Source organism: Stomoxys calcitrans, chromosome 2, assembly GCF_963082655.1.
Source record: "Stomoxys calcitrans chromosome 2, idStoCalc2.1, whole genome shotgun sequence".
NCBI lineage: Eukaryota > Metazoa > Arthropoda > Insecta > Diptera > Muscidae > Stomoxys > Stomoxys calcitrans.
The window spans coordinates 85,661,656-85,678,941 of record NC_081553.1 but is presented as its reverse complement, the minus strand read 5'-3'; the positions used below and the strand labels follow the sequence as shown (position 1 = coordinate 85,678,941).

General features: G+C 36.4%; 1 protein-coding gene across 2 annotated transcripts in view; it reads right to left on the bottom strand.

Moving 5' to 3' along the window:
- LOC106082190 (kelch-like ECH-associated protein 1B) overlaps positions 1–17,286 on the bottom strand; it is a 55,868-nt gene that overhangs the window by 19,008 nt on the left and 19,574 nt on the right. Inside the window, exon 1 of one of the 2 annotated variants that reach the window (XM_013244565.2) lies at positions 522–1,350. The exons of the other annotated variant lie outside the window; for it this stretch is intronic. Within the exon in view, the coding sequence (XP_013100019.2) occupies positions 522–696 (175 nt within the window). The 5' untranslated portion in view covers positions 697–1,350. Of the gene's footprint in view, positions 1–521; positions 1,351–17,286 lie in introns of those variants that run through there. 2 annotated transcript variants of the gene reach the window in all.

Here is a 17,286-nt window from a genome sequence, read left to right as displayed (position 1 = left end):
GACCTAGATCCCTGTGGATGCACCCCATCTTAGTCGCAGAGTTCCTGTAACTGGTTATTCAACAGAACCAAGCAGACGAAAAATAAAACACAACACACTACAATAACAACTATGTAGCGGGACGCAGGCTCGAAATGGGGGCGGTGATGATGACCACCATACTGGCCCCAGTAGAGACTATTCTAGATATCCGGCCCATAGCATACAAATTAAGTATGAGGCAATCACGGCAACTATAAGTCTTTAGTCGATTGGAGAAAGGATGGAGGAGAGGAACAGTTCTAACCATCGTAGTATAACCGTGGCGTCGATAGGAAACTAAAATGGATTGGTGGGGGTTTCGGTTCAGATACCTGGGACAACACTTGCCAAGAACTGCTGTCATCGGCACACAGATTGATCAAAACACGGACGGCTCATTTGCATGGCTAAATAGACTTAGAATGTCAAGACGATCAAGAATATATATACTTTGTTGGATCTTAGATCATGAACATCATTAATTTTTAACTTCTAATCACCTTCAACATCCATGGGAAAATATTTTGGTAATCCATTGATGTAGCTTTGTTGGCTTAAATTATTAGCGTCGTTGTTGTCATATGGATTAACACCTTGTGATGGCGATATTCCTACCGGTTGATGATTTGTTGACATTATATGTCGAACAATGTTTTTCTCCAGACTGCGAGGCATTTGTTTTGTTTATAGACTATTTTTATTTACACTTTACAGTGCGCTGTCTGGTGTTTATGCTGTTTTAATCGAAAACACATGCTCCATCTTTTATTATTAAACACTTCAATTTTCACTTTTTGTTATATGATATGCAAAAATGTATTTTATTCTGTTCAATGAGAGACCAAAGTTCATAGATGTTTGGAATTTTTGGTTGTTGTGGATTTTCTAATTTAACTGCTGTTGTCAATTTATTAGTCAAAATTAAAAACTTAACTATATCACACACTGTTTAATGCTCACACACAGACGCATATATACACCACGTTGGCACATAAAGTTACATATCAATATTGGAAATAGCAAAACAAATACAAAACACTGAGAAATTAATGATAATAACTCTTTTTTATTTTCTTGATGGAATTTTTTTAAATTCAAGTTTTTTTTTTTAATTTTCTCTTTTGAATGAATTGTTTATATTCCTTATATACAGCCTAACAACTTAGTACAAAATATTTATTTATTTTATTTTTATTTTCTCTTTCACTTGGCATGATTTTTCAAACTCGATTTTTATTTAAATTGATTAAAATTTGTAACGTTTACTTATATTGGTATTCAATTCTGGCTAGACGGGGGATTTTTTTGTTTTGTTTTTTTGCAGACGTTCTTCCGACATTTGCTGATATACCCCTCCACGAAACGAAACGAAACCAACTAAAATATTTAATTCGTGCGAACTCTCTCGTCGTATGGTCGTAGCTAACTCACAATGAGATAGCCAAAAACATATTCAAAAAACAATACTCACTCACGCGTCTGATATTTTTTTAAACAACAAAACTCTATATCTTGCTTAACACCTTATTACTCGAACGCTGAAGTATCTGCAATGTCATGGTGCCGCATTGTATTTGATGAATAAACAGTGGGAAGCAATAGTTTTAGAAAATAATTTGTTTTTATACCCAACACCATGGGAGGAAGGTTTACTAATCTAGTCATTCCGTTTGTAACACCTCGAAATATTGATCTAAGACCCCATAAAGTACATATATCTTTGATCGTCTCGACATTCTGAGTCGATCTAGCCATGTCTGTCCGCCCGTCCGTCTGTCGAAATCACGATATCGGTCGAACACGTATAGCTAGCAGCTTAAATTTTTGCATAGATACTCACTATTGATATTGGTCGTTGGGCCATATCGGTTCAGATTTGAATATAGCTCCGATAAACCGATCTCCCGATTTTCTTTCTTGAGCCCCTGGAAGCCGCAATTTCCGATGTCCGATTTGGCTAAAATTTTGCAGATAGTGTTCTGTTACGATTTTCAACAACTTTGTCAAGTACGGTTTAAATCGGTCTATAATCTGATATAGCTCCTATATAAACCGGTCTCCCGATTTGATTTCTTGAAGCTAAAATTTTTGCCCAATTTGACAAAAAATTTGCAGATAGAGTTCTGTTATGACTTCCAATAATTGTGTTAAGTACGGTCCAAATCGGTTCATAATCTGATATAGCTCCCATATAAACCGATCTCTCGGTTTGACTTCTTGAGCCCTCACAAGCCACAATTTTTGTTCAATTTGGCTAAAATTTTGCAAATAGTGCTCTGTTTTGACTTCCAACAACTGTCTTAAGTACGGTCGAAATCGCTCCATAATCTGATATAGCTCCCATATAAACCGACCTCCCGATTTGACTTCTTGAGCCCTTACAGGCTGCAATTTTTGTCTGATTTGGCTGAAAATTTGTATGTAGTTTTCTGTTATTACTTCCAACAACTGTGCTAAGTAATGTCCAAATCGGTCTATAACATGGTATAGCCCCCATATAAACCAATCTCCCGAATTGACTTCTTGAGTCTTTACAAGCCGCAAATTTGCTAGACATGGTATAGCCCCCATATAAACCAATCTCCCGATTTGACTTCTTGAGTCTTTACAAGCCGCAAATTTGCTAGACATTTTGCATGCGATGTTCTGTTTGCATGCTATGCTTTGTTCGGTCCAAATCAGTCTTTAACCTCATATTGCTCCCATATAAACTGGTTTCTCGATTATCCTTGCTCGGTTCTTAGAAGCATTAATTTTTGCTGGTTAGACAGAAGTTTTGTATGTAGAATAAAATTATGCCCTTCCCAAGATTCTGTCGAAATCTTGGGAAGGGCCGAAAAGCGTGCCGAATTTGGCACGCTTTTACTTGTTGATTCTTTATTCATACACCATTATTTGTATACCCACCACCGAGAGATAAGGGTGTTTTCAATTTGTCATTTCGTTGGCAACACATCGATATATCCATTTCCGACCCAATAAATATATTCTTCATCGTCGTAAAAATCTAAAACGATCTAGCCATGTCTGTCCGTCCGTCCGTCTGCCTTTTGAAATCACTCTACAGTCTTTAAAAATAGAGATATTGAGCTGAAACTTTGCACAGATTCCTTTTTTTGTCTATAGGCAGGTTAAGTTCGAAGAAGTTCGGGCTATATCGGACTATATCTTGATATGGGTCCCCTATAGGCAGATCTGCCGATATAATAAATGTGGCTCATAAAAGCCACATTTATTATTCGATTTTGCTGAAATTTGGGACAGTGAGTTATGTTAGGCCACTCCACATTTTTCTTTAATCAGTCTAGATTTGGATATAACTGCCATATAGACCGATCTCTCGATTTAAGATCTTGGGCCCATAAAAGCCATATTTATTATCCGATTTTGTTGAAATTTGGGACAGTGAGTTGTGTCATGCCTCTCAACATCCTTCTTCAATTTGGCCCTGCTCGCTCCAGATTTGAGAATAACTGTCATATAGACCGATCTCTCGATTTAAGGTCTTGGGTCCATAAATGGCGCATTTATTGTCCGATTTCGCTGAAATTTGGGACAGTGAGTTGTGTTAGATCACTCGATATCCTTCTTCAATTAGGCCCAGCTCGGTCCAGATTTGGAAATAGCTGTCATATAGACCGATCTCTCGATTTGAGGTCTTGGGTCCATAAAAGGCGCATTTATTGTCCGATTTCGCTGACATTTGGGACAGTGAGTTGTGTTAAGCCCTTCGACATTTTTTTTTAATTTGGTTTAGATCAGTCCAGATTTGGATATAGCTGCGATATATACCGATCTGCCGATTTAAGTTTTTGGGCCCATAAAAGGCGGGACAATGAGTAAGTTATGTTAGATCACTCAACATCCTTCTTCAATTTGACCCAGCTCGGTCCACAATTGGATATAACTGTCATATAGACCGATTTCTCGATTTGAACTCTTGGGTCCATAAAAGGCACATTTATTGTCCGATTTCGCTGAAATTTGGGACAGTGAGTTGTGTTAAGCCCTTCGACATCTTTTCTAATTTGGTTCAGATTTGGATATAGCTGCCATATAGACCGATCTCTCGATTTAAGGTCTTGGGCGCATAAAAGGCGCATTTATTGTCCGAAAAATTGCTAAAATTTGGGACAGTGAGTTGTGTAGGATTACTCGACATCCTTCTTCAATTTGGCCCAGCTCGGTCCACAATTGGATGTAGCTGTCATATAGACCGATCTCTCGATTTAAGGTCTTGGGTCCATAAATGGCATATTTATTGTCCGATTTCGCTGAAATTTGGGACAGTTGGGGAGTTGTGTAAGGCCACTTGACATCTTTTTTCAATTTGGTTCAGATCGGTCCAGATTAAGGTCTTGGGGCATAAATTGAACATTTATTGTCCTATTTCGCTAAAATTTGGGTCGTGAGTTGTGTTAAGCCCTTCAACAACCTTTTTCAATTTGGCTCAGATGGGACCAGATTTGGATATAGCTGCCAGCGATCTCTCGCTTTAAGCTTTTGGCCCCATAAAAGGATAATTTATTATCCGATTTCGCTGATATTTGATACAGTGGCTTATGTTAGTCTTTTTGATATTTGTGTCCTATATGATTCAGATCCGTCTATATTTGGATATAGCTGCCAAAAAGAACAATAGCATAAGTAAAAAGTCTTGTATTTTTTAGACCACTCAATGTCAGTGCCGAATTTGGTCCAAATCGGACCATATTTCGATAAAGCTGCTATGGCTGCATAAATTATGCATTTTTCACCGAATTATGACGAAAGATTGTTTACATATATACCCGGGGTGGTGGGTATCCAAAGTTTGACCGGTCAAACTTAATGCCTTTTTACTTTTTTTCTTTTTTCACTCGATTTGTTCGCCAATTTAATAGAAACAGGTTTCCCTCTAAAAAAGCAGCTGTTTTGAATGAATTGGATTGAGTAAAAAAAATAGGAAGCGAAAAGGGGTCAAACCACTACAAAAGCAGCCAACACCATGTTAAATTCGCCACTCAAACATATTAGCGGTATACAGATGTGGAACCAGTACTGCTTACTTCAAGATATATATATCTGTTTATAGACCTATTCGGATCACACTTAGCTTAGATGTTTAGGCTTCTAAGGGCTCAAAAAGTCAAATCCGGGGATGGGTTTATATGGAAGCTTTATCTGTTTATAGACCTATTTGGATCATACAAGGCATGGATGTTGAAAGTTAACACAATTCTTTGTTCCAAATTTCGGCCAAATCGAATGAAAATTGGGGCTTCTAGTGGCTCAAGAAGTCAAATAAGGGGATCGGTTTATATGGGGACTATATCCAAATCTGAACCGATACGGCCCATTTGCAATCCCCCACGACCTATATCAATAAGAAGTATGTGTGCAAAATTTCAAGCAGAAAGCTTTGGGCGCTCGACAGAAAAAAATGATTTTGTTCTACTTTTGATTCTTGTTTTTGCTCCCCACTGTAATACACACTCTGACACACACAACCATCGGGTACATAAACCTTATTAAAGGGGTATTATAGAGAAATAAAATAAAACAAACGTGATTGCAGATTTGAACCCTACTCACTCTGACACACACAAACATCGGGTACAAAAACTTTTCAAAGGGGTATGGTAGAGGAGTAAAATAAAACATACATGCTTGCAGATTTGAACCCTACTCACAAGTAATTTCAATTTGATTTTTATTCCCTTCATCACAGCAGTGAAACAGGGTATTATAACTTTGTGCAATTGTTTGCAACGCCACTAAAAGTACGAGCTAGACTAATTGTTAAGTATACCGATCGATCATTCGATTTAGGTATGTCCGTCTGTCTGTCCATGTATTGTTGTAATCAAGGTACAGGTCGCATTTGTTGCCCGATTACCATCAAATTTTCCATATGCCATTTTTTTGAGCCAAGGACAAACGCTATTGATTTTGGAACAAATCGGTCAAAATTAAGATATACCTCCCATATATATCTTGTATCCGATATCCCCTACTACGTCTGCTGCAGTCACAATTTTGTTCCAACCTTTACAAAACTTTGCATTAAGTGTTTGAGTTGACTTCTCAATTTGTGCGAATAATTTCATCAAAATATATATTAGGATAAAGTGACAGTTTGCCTTCAGACTCACTTAGACGATTTCATCCATAGGAGAAGATGTATTCTAGGTCCTATCGTTGAACCATCCAGTTTTAGAAAGTTTTATATAAGATAGATTTTTTTTAAATTGCGTAGGCGCACATGAAACTGTTGATTTTGGACACCTATTTCCTCTGTCCGCGCCAATTTGCTTCGCTATTAAAGGGTGATTTTTTAGCTATTATATTTTTCCCAACACTGGTTTAAACAGCTCACGCACGTTTCGTGTTTTGTTTCACTGTCAAACATCTTCAGTTTGGTCTATAATTTAACACTGAATAGTCTTACAAACGAACGACGCTTGAAAATTATTGAATTTTGTTTTCAAAATTCTGTTAAGAAAGTTCATCACGCGCTCATTTTTGCCTATTGTTTGCTCAATGAGTAAGTAAATAAGCTAAATTGTCGATTTTCGAGTGAATATCAGCCAGAAGCATTGCAAGAGCTGCCAATGCATCCAGAAAAAGTCACAATTTGGAGTGGTTTACGAGCTGGTGGGATCTTTGGACCGTACTTCTTCAAAGATGGTGCGAATCGTAACGTAACTGTAAATGGTGAGGGCTATCGTGAGATGATATCCAACTTTTTTTGCCCAAAATGCAAGAGCTTGACCTGCATGAAATTTGTTTCAACAAGACGGGGCCACATGCCACACTGCACGCTTAACAATGGCCGCCTAGATCGTGCGATTTAACGCCTTTAGACTATTTTTTTACGGGGCTATGTTATTCGTGAGATATTTTAATTTTTGTTTTATTTTAGAGTAGTGTACGAATTTCATAGTAAAAATTGGATCCTAGTAACTGGGGGGGCCGCCCCAACCCCAAAAACCCCTTAAATAGGTATATTGGACGATTATGACAACATGGGACTCGAACGAAAGGCATTCGGGAGTAGATTGCGAATATGGTCAGGAAGGAGGAATAGGCTTTATAATTTGTTGATATCGGAAGGGGGCGGACCCTCCCCCGTTACACAACAAAAACCAACCGAAATCAAAAGTGGACCTAAAAGGACAATATGGGTTTCAATTTAATATATTGAAGAGTAGAAAAAGAATATGGTATTAAAATTTTGATCCAAGTACCCAGGAAGTCGCCCTAACCCCAAAATTCCTCCAAACAGACAAATTAAACGTTCCTATCAATATGGGGCTCATATGAAAGGTATTCGGGAGTAGATTACGAATCTGGCATACAAAATCAGGTCGAAGTATAGGACGTCACCCCACCCCAAAAAACGCCACGAATAAGCATATTGGACAATCACCACTATATGGGACTCGGTTTGTTTATATGTTCCGTATAGACTCAAAAACAGCAGAACCGTTTTTCTAGAAATTTCCACAGATTGCGTAAGTTGGTCTGGAACAAAACATAGGCTATATAATTTTTTGATTATCGGGGGAGCACCCTCCCTTAGCCCAAAAACACCACCCAAAATGAAAAGTGGACCGATTGGAACAATATGGGTATCAGATGAAAGGTATTGGAGAGTATAATACGAATATACTATTAAAAATTGAGTCTAAGTAAGCGGGTCGCCCCAACTCCAAAAACCATTAGTCTTACATTGCAGCAAATCTATCACCACAAACCCCCGACATCCGCAAATTTTTGAAAAACCCGCGGGAGTGTTTTATGTCTAAGAAGTGATCATGGACCCAAACATTAACCTCAAATTTTGTGTTCTGGGAGTTTTGCATAAGTGAACCACGTTGCATTGAAATCGATTATGCGCCCTATACAGCGCACTTTTCGGAACAATTTATAGCCTGTTTGTCTATATCGAAACGAATATTGCGTGTATTTCAAGAGTTTGTCTTAACCGCAAATCGAGCAAAAAATGAAGTTCTTTGATGTGTAGATAGATTCGTCAGTGTCAAAAAGGCTAATAACTCATTGATAGTAAATACCGAAATATGTCTATATAGGGAAATATAGATCAAAAAGATTACCTTTCGTTCGCCTGAAACTATTTTTCGACATCGACAAACAGACTATTAAAATAATATTGCATATTTTCAATAGATTTTTTAATTGGAAATTTCAATCAATTTTAATTGAATCAATTAAAAAAGTGATTGAAAACCTCAAGCATTTCAATAATTTTTTTAATTGGATCGATTAAAAAATTAATTGAAAATTTCAACAGTCAATAATTTCTTAATTGAATATGCGATCTTTTTAATTGAAAATTTTTTTATCAACTTTTTCAAAAACTTTGAAATGAAATTTGTATGAAAATAAAATCTAGCCAGGACAGCTAAGTTCTTGATTAATTACCAGTACAAGCCTATGTAAAACATCAGGATTGCCATGATTTGTGTTTCAAAAATAAGTGTGGCCACTTGCAGAAATACCTCTATTGTGAATGGTAAAATAAAATTAAAACCAATTACTTTTACAATTGCGTGAACAAATCTTAATGAATTTTGTTAGACTGTTATGCCCACACATGTTTTGCAAATTGTGGTCATAAAATTTTCAACTTTTTGCACTCGTTTGCATCGTTTTGTTTTGACAGGTTGGCAAATGGCGTTACCACTTCATGGCAAAGAAACAGACTTGAACTGGAAACTTTTTTTACGTTTATTTGTTCCCTTCATGGCTTATCTATCCAGTACTAAAATAAAACACAGCAATTATCAAGTTCGTAATTGAATATTTGGTCAATGGTGATAGAGCCTATGTATTTCAGACGTTAGACCAGCGATTTCCAAAATGAAAATATGACTGAATATGTGAGACACTCTCTTTATCTCCTTGCTAATGTTGGCTACATTTGTCAGGTATCCAACCTTTCGGACTCGTCATAAAAAAGGAGGCTCCTTTTCAGTGAGCTTAAACTTTAATCGGACTGCACTCATTGGTATAAGTGTCCTCAGTTCCATGGATCATATTCAATGCTTTCTATATGAAGAATAGCCTAGCCAAGAACTTATAATCAAATAGTGGAAAGTAAGGATTTCTTCTCTCTTACTGCGCTAAGGAGAGTTAGGAGACTTATTGAGCCCTGTTTCAAAACAAAAGCGAGCTCTACAACGTACTCAATAGTCGTTGGGTTTGTAGAGCAACCTAATCAATTTGAAAAAGGTGATGATGAAGATACATGGCGTATCAGAAAACGCGATCCACCATGCCAGTTAAAGTGTTTTGAAAAACCGCACAAACTTACTTATATACCCTTCACCGTGGATTTCATTTGTCAAGTTTTTTGCACGATTTATTTTAATAGGTGGATAGGCAATAAATAAATAAGAATTGCTTTCTGAGAAGTCAATCCAAGAAATAGGTTATATGGGAGCTATGTAAGGTTATGAACCGAACGAATGTTGGAGTTCATAGTTAAAGGGCAAAATTTCAAACAAATCCTTCATTTTGTAAAAAAATTCCATATTTAGAAAAATTAAAAAATTTTCAAAAAATCGCGCGATTTTTTGCCTCTACGGTGGGACTAGATCCCATTGCCTGAAAAAGGGACATAAGATTCGTGTTTCTGGGGTCCAATATAAACATGTTGTCCTTTAATTGTCTTTCAATTACTGGTCTCTTTTAAATGGAAAAAAGCTAAATATTTTTGCACATGTAATTATTTCTCTGAGGTAGATTTGTATACCTCCATCCTATGGTGGAGGGTATAAAAACTATGCATATCAACCATTTTCATTCATTGTTACCTTAAAAACGACTGAAACAAAGAGAATAAGAAAACGTGTGACTTGCCATCAACGCTACTGTAAAGGGCTGGACATTGCTGCATTAATTTTTATACCCACCACCGTAGGATTTCAACAATATTCATTTAGTCGTTCCGCTTGCAACACATCGAAATACCAATTCAATACAAATTCTAAGACGATTTAACGAGGTCCGTGTGTCTATACGTATGTCCGTACGTACGTCTTCAAAAATTGAGATATTAAGCTGAAATTTGGCACAGATACGTCTTTTTGATGCACGCTGGTTAAGTTCTGGAACAGGCCAAATCGGATCATATTTGGATATAGCTGCTATATAGACCGACTGCCGATAAAGGGTCTAATGCCCATTGATCACCCGATTTTGTTGAAATTTAAAACACAAAATTCCACAGTGACTAATATTTATTAGACCATTCAAAGACCGTGCCGAATTCGGGAGCATGAGTTATCTAATTTTCACCGGATTGTGAAGAAAGGGGGTTTACATATATACGCGAGGTGGTGGGTATCTAAAGCTCGGCCGAACTTAATGCCTTTTTACTTGTTTTCTAATGGTATGTTAATGATCAAATTTTCTTTGCATCCAATGGAGGGAGATATATTCGGTTGCCCAAAAAGTAATTGCGGATTTTTTAAAAGAAAGTAAATGCATTTTTAATAAAACTTTGAATGAACTTTAATCAAATATACTTTTTTTACACTTTTTACAAGCTAAAAGTAACAGCTGATAACTGACAGAAGAACAAATGCAATTACAGAGTCACAAGCTGTGAAAAACTTTGTCAACGCCGACTATATATGAAAAATCCGCAATTACTTTTTGGGCAACCCATAATTTCTCTATTTGTTGGTCAAATTTTCGGCCTTCATTCCGGCTCGATTTTTTCATACTTTGTCTTATTATTATGGAAAAGATGGTCGTTGTGCATAAAAACAACAATTAAACGACGATCAGAAAAACTTTCTTTATCGGATGTGTTATCTTCCATATCAGAAAGACAACATCTACCAAGATTTAATTCTCATAGTATAACTTGTACAAATGTTTCTAGAAATGTTTGTGCATATTTTATTTTAAATGTTTTTAAAGAAAATTTTGCTGCAATTTTGGCTTAAAAGAAAATTTTGCCGAAATTTAATTTTTTGTAAAATTTCTTCCAACTTAATTAAACGATAATTCACTTTAACAGATGGGAAAACATTACGATAACATATTAATTGATTTAATTATCTACATTTACAGAGCCATTTGCAATGGTTTAAGTTGTTATTTTAATTTAATTCCAAATTCTCGAGAAATATGTTTAAAACTATGTGATATAATAAAGATAAGAAAAGTCAATGTTTTGTGCATGTTATTAACAAAATTGACGTCAGTAATGGTTTACGGACTACGGACTGATAAAGCTCGTTATATTTTTAGGAATCGATCAATAAGATAGACGAACAACGACTTTTAGATGATTAAACACCAAGTGTTGTATAGTTTACTAATAACACAGTGGAACAATTTTAGAGTAATTTTTATTGCCATTTGTAGATATTAAGATCAGCGGGAGTGAAATATTTCTTACGCCGCTTAAGGAAGGCCAAGCACTTGCATGCTTCTTTCGACACTTCGAATGAATTTTTTGACCAACGGACATCATATTGAATCTTTATGCCCAGAATATCAAGAGCCTCTGACTGCTTGATGTCTACACCGTCAATAAATATCGACGATTGTAAAGTGTCAGTGAATCTTTTGTGGGACAACAAAGAGCACTGCGTTTTGCGTGCATTCAAATCTACTCTGTTCACTCGAGCCCACTTAGAAATGGCCAGCAAATCCTGGGAGAGTGTTACGTCCATAATCCGCCTCCTGTCTTCAATCTCTCGAAGAATCGGCCTATGCTCGCATGAAAATTAATGATAGAGGTTGCTGCCATCCGCGAAAGAATAGATCGGATTCGAAGTCAGACCCAGTAGATCGTCAATGAAAATAAGGAAAAGAGAGGGAGAAAGAAAAGAGACTTGTGGAACTCTTGCGGTCAATTTATGTTCGTCAGATGAGAACCCATCTACAACAACTCTAATAGTGCGATCTCTGAGAAAACTCGATATAAATCGAGCGAAGTTATTACCGACACCAAAAGCGACAAGCTTTAAAAGGAGTGCACCATGCCAGACCCTATCAAATGCCTTGGAGATATCCAGAGCCACGACCTTACAGTCACCGACCTGGTGAATAGAGCGACTCCAACGTTCAGGCAGGAATGCCATCAGGTCACCCGTGAAACGATTTCTGCGGAACCCATATTGTCGGTCGCTAAGAAGACCATTGGACTCTAAGTATCTCACAAGATGGTAATTGATTATGCTCTACATAACCTTGAAAAGCACAGAGCATAACGCTATTGGTTGGTTGCCTCACCCTTCTTGGGGATAGGCTGCACGTTCGCAATCTTCCGTCGCGTTGGGAAAACACCCGCATGGTAAGCAAGGTTGAAAAGATTGCGTAAAGGACGAGCAAGTGTCGAAGAACACTTGCATAAGGCAAGTGACGATATGCCATCCGGGCCTGGGTATTTATTTACGTCGAGATCTGCAAGAAACCCTTTTGACTCCATGTGTTCGAAAATATATTGGGTTGCCCAAAAAGTAATTGCGGATTTTTTAAAAGAAAGTAAATGCATTTTTAATAAAACTTAGAATGAACTTTAATCAAATATACTTTTTTTACACTTTTTTTCTAAAGCAAGCTAAAAGTAACAGCTGATAACTGACAGAAGAAAGAATGCAATTACAGAGTCACAAGCTGTAAAAAAATTTGTCAACGCCGACTATATGAAAAATCTGCAACTACTTTTTGGGCAACCCTATATCTGAGGCATGGAACTAGATATGTCTTCAATAACGGTGAGTGGTTGATCGCCTTCCCGCAGGGAGGAAATTCCCGCAAACATGTCAGCCAGCAGGTTAGCCCTATCAACCAGGTCAGTGAATATCTGGTCGTCTTTAATGAGAGTCGGGACAGCCGAGTTGCTCTTCACTCTTTTCATAAACATCCAAAAACTTTTACTTCCCCTTGGAGAACCAAGAACGAAGACGTTGTTTATGCAGAAACTTTTTGCGTCTTGTCTGTTTGCGCAGCAATTAATTTTTTATTTTAATTTGAACGCCAATTTCTGAATGCCTCCTGAATGCCTCCTGTTTGCGCAGCAATTAATTTTTTATTTTAATTTGAACGCCAATTTCTGAATGCCTCCTCATTCAAACTGACGGCATTCCTGCACACCTGATTAAACCAGCTTTTGTCCTTCGATTTAACCGAAATTATTTTGGTTGGAATAAAAAACTCCATTCCAATTAAGATTACTTTCTCTATCATTTCAGCTGCCGCATCAACGTCACAATCAAGAAAGCAAAGCTTCCAATTGAAATTGCGGAAGAAATCATTGAGGAGAAATCAGCCCAACGAGCTTTTTCGTACATAAAAATTGTCCGCTTTGGGGCTGTAGATAAAGCGGCAGGAAGGGTAGAATACGAAAAAGATGCTGAAATAATACATCCCACTGGGGATGATTTTCACCTTCGGGGATGATTTTCACCTCCAGTGAAGCTTACTTAAAAATGTCCTCAAAAAAATTTTTGTCTGAGAACTCAAAACCTTTTTGGGGATTTGGTTTAGTAACCTATTGGGTTGCCCAAAAAGTAATTGCTGATTTTTCAAATAGTCGGCGTTGAAAAATTTTTTCACAGCTTGTGACTCTGTAATTGCATTCTTTCTTCTGTCAGTTATCAGCTGTTACTTTTAGTTGCTTTAGAAAAAAAGTGCAAAAAAAGTATATTTGATTAAAGTTCATTCTAAGTTTTATTAAAAATACATTTACTTTCTTTTAAAAAATCCGCAATAACTTTTTGGGCAACCCAATAGTACTTTCATCCCATTTTGAATTTTCCATGCCCCAAATTTGCTGTAGCACAGTGTAATTTTGTAAAAAAAAGAAATTTATTAGTCTTTCGGTTTGCTTAACATGGAAACTAAAGTAGTTTTATTTTTTTAATGCTATGTTTTGAGGAAATTTTTGTTTTATAGATATTGTTCTAATTTTAGAAATGTTTATTGTTTCTAATATGTTGTCCAAAATTATAAGCGAAACTGAGTATATTTAACGTTTTAGAATTTTCCGCCTATTACGCTACACACCTTGATTGAAATAGCAGTAAGAACACTGAAAACATTTTCAGCTGAAACACACCCATTGTTATCGTTTATAAATTTAGAAATGGGTCAAAAAAAGATAAAAAAAACGCTGTCACATGTGTATTGGATTAAGAATAACTTTGTAGGGGACAAATAAGACACATTGCTGAATAAATTTTGAGAAAAATTATATTTCACCTGATCTGTGGAACTGGCCTCGTATCCTTGATCTTCTTGACATATTAAGTCGATCTAGGCTATAGGTATAAATAAATATTGGGTTGCCCAAAAATTAATTGCGGATTTTTTAAAAGAAAGTAAATGCATTTTTAATAAATCTTAGAATGAACTTTAATCAAATATACTTTTTTACACTTTTTTTCTAAAGCAAGCTAAAAGTAACAACTGATAGAGGAAAGAATGCAATTACAGAGTCACAAGCCGTTGAAAAAATTTGTCAATGTCGACTATATGAAAAATCCGCAATTACTTTTTGGGCAACCCAATAATAAAAACCGGTTTTTTCCAAAAATGGTTTGTCAACTATTTGAAAAGGGATTATTTTAGACAAAATTTGATCAAATGTATTCAAAACCGAAATTTAAAGTTGAAGGAGTTAGCTGACACTCTAAAGCAGTGTTGGACACCCATGCTAGTGTGCACAATATTTCCAAGACTGTGGGCTAATGTTCTTATGCACGTACACAAATATGTGAAATAGTAGGTCTATTCGCAGAAGAGAAACAACAGCCTTTACTCTCTTTTGTTATTTATTTGGATAAAAGAGCTACTTCTCAGAAACATCTGTTCGATGCTCCAAATTTCTGCTGGGAAGAAGGTTTGGTTAGTTAAGTTTAGGTTTAAGTGGCACTCTGCCATCAGACTCACTTAGACGTTTCCGTCCATTGTGATACCACAAGAACAGAAGAAGGAAGATGCCTTCTAGTTCCTACCGTTGAATCAGCCAGATCGCTTTAAAAAGCCCAACAACTTGCGAATGTTCACATCAGAGAATAACAGCAAGCCATTTTAAAATGAGTGCACACGATAGACATGAAGTGAATGACATGCTCACATCTTATACCAGCAATCGTTGTTGACGCTTACGACTCTCAACCACCAAATCATAAAATGCCATTTTACGATTCGTTGAGCAACTAAGTGTTTTACTAGTGAGCATAAAATGATTGCTGGTCGTATTTTACATTATGAGCAATACTCACGAGGCTCACATGGATCGCAACTGAATAGAAGACTCACACAGCTATCATTCAAAATGAGCGTTGACATTGTTGTGCGGGCTTTGTTATGGCTTAGGTAAAGAAAAAATGGAAGAAAGTTTTTCATTTATTGGGTTGCCCAAAAAGTATTTGCGGATTTTTTAAAAGAAGGTAAGTGCATTCTTAATAAAACTTAGAATGAACTTTGACCAAATATACTTTTTTACACTTTTTTTCTAAAGCAAGCTAAAAGTAACAGCTGATAACTGACAGAAGAAAGAATGCAATTACAGAGTCACAAGCTGTGAAAAAACTTGTCAACGCCGACTATATGAAAAATCGGCAATTACTTTTTGGGCAAACCAATATAAACGGACAGAGATATCTCTAGGAAATTTACAAAATAATGTATGAAATTTAAGGGCTCTAAAGTTTCCTGGATCCTATTAATGGGCCCTCAATGTTGGCCACCTCGGCTTAACGAAAGATTTTTTGGGCTTCCATTCATTCATTGTTCTCAATTCCTGTTAAGTATTCTATATGATTATTTTGCCTTTACGACGCGGCTTTAATTTATAAAGCCCTTAAGTATTTTTTTCCTTTACAAGGAAAAGGAATCTTACATTTTGATTTATTTATTTGCTACTCCTTTATAAATCAAGAAATAAATAAATTTGTAGATGGCAATCTAAAATCTATTCCCCTTTACAGTGGCAAAGAAAAATTAACGGAAAAAACAATTCTCCTGCTCATCAGCATGTAAGTCACTGATGAAAAATAAACAATATCTACAGAAAAAGAAACAAGTAAAAGCGTGCTAAGTTCGGCCGGGCCGAATCTTGGGAACCCACCACCATGGATTCTGCTAAAATATGGGAGCTATATCTAGTTATAGACCGATTTGAACAGTACTTGGCACAGTTATCGGGAGTCATAACACAACAAAATACAAAATTTCACCCAAATCGGATGAATATTGCGGCTTTGAGGGGCTCAAGAAGTCAGATCGGTTTAAATGGGAGCTATATTAAAATCTGAACCGACATATATATGAAGTATCTGTGCAAAATTTCAAGCGGCTGGCTCTACGCGTTCGACCGCCATCATGAATTCGACAGACGGAAGGACATGGCTAGTTCGAATCAGAATTTCGAGAGGATCAAGAATATATATAATTTATGGGGTCCTAGATCGAGGTGTTACAAACGGAATGACTAGATTAGTATGTCCCCATCCTATGGTGGTGGGTACAAAAACTTGAAAAACGATACGTGTAGCCGTGCACAGTTCATTCGTAGCTGCCTCAACGACGACTGAAACAAAGAGAAAAATAATGCGTACATTGTTTCCGACCAAAATGTTCAAAAAACATACCAAATCTTTAACTGGCCGACTACAATTTAAAATTTCTTAAAAATTTACTCTAAAGACAAAATTTTGATATTTTCTCTTAAACGACAAAATTTTGATAAATTGTTATGAAATACAAAAGTTTTGATAAAATTGTTTCTAAATAAAATATGTTTACGCTATGCTACTAATAGAAAAAAATTGTCGATCATATTGAAAATCTACCAAAATCTAAAGTTTACAAATCCAGTAGAGCTGGCAAACTATCGACACTCAAATTGAAAAGCACACCCACTGAACAGTTGCTGAAACGTTCGATCAACTCTTGTTCTATTGTCATATGAAAAGCGTTTCCAGTAGAGCTGGCAAACTATCGACAATTGCAACATTCGATATCTTCGATAGTTTTAATAATAAATATCGATAGTATCGATACGATCGTTAATTTCCCATCACGTATATTTCAAACGAAAATGAGAAGTACATATCAGGAGATCGATTTATATAGAAGCAATATCAATACACAGACCAAATAAAAAACAGGTTAATAAAGTCATTTGGAAGGAAGTCATGAGAGAAAGCATTGTACAAAATGCTAGCCTTATCGGATGAAAATTGCGCCCTCTATAGGCGCAATGGACACATTCAGTGTCGTATTGCTTAT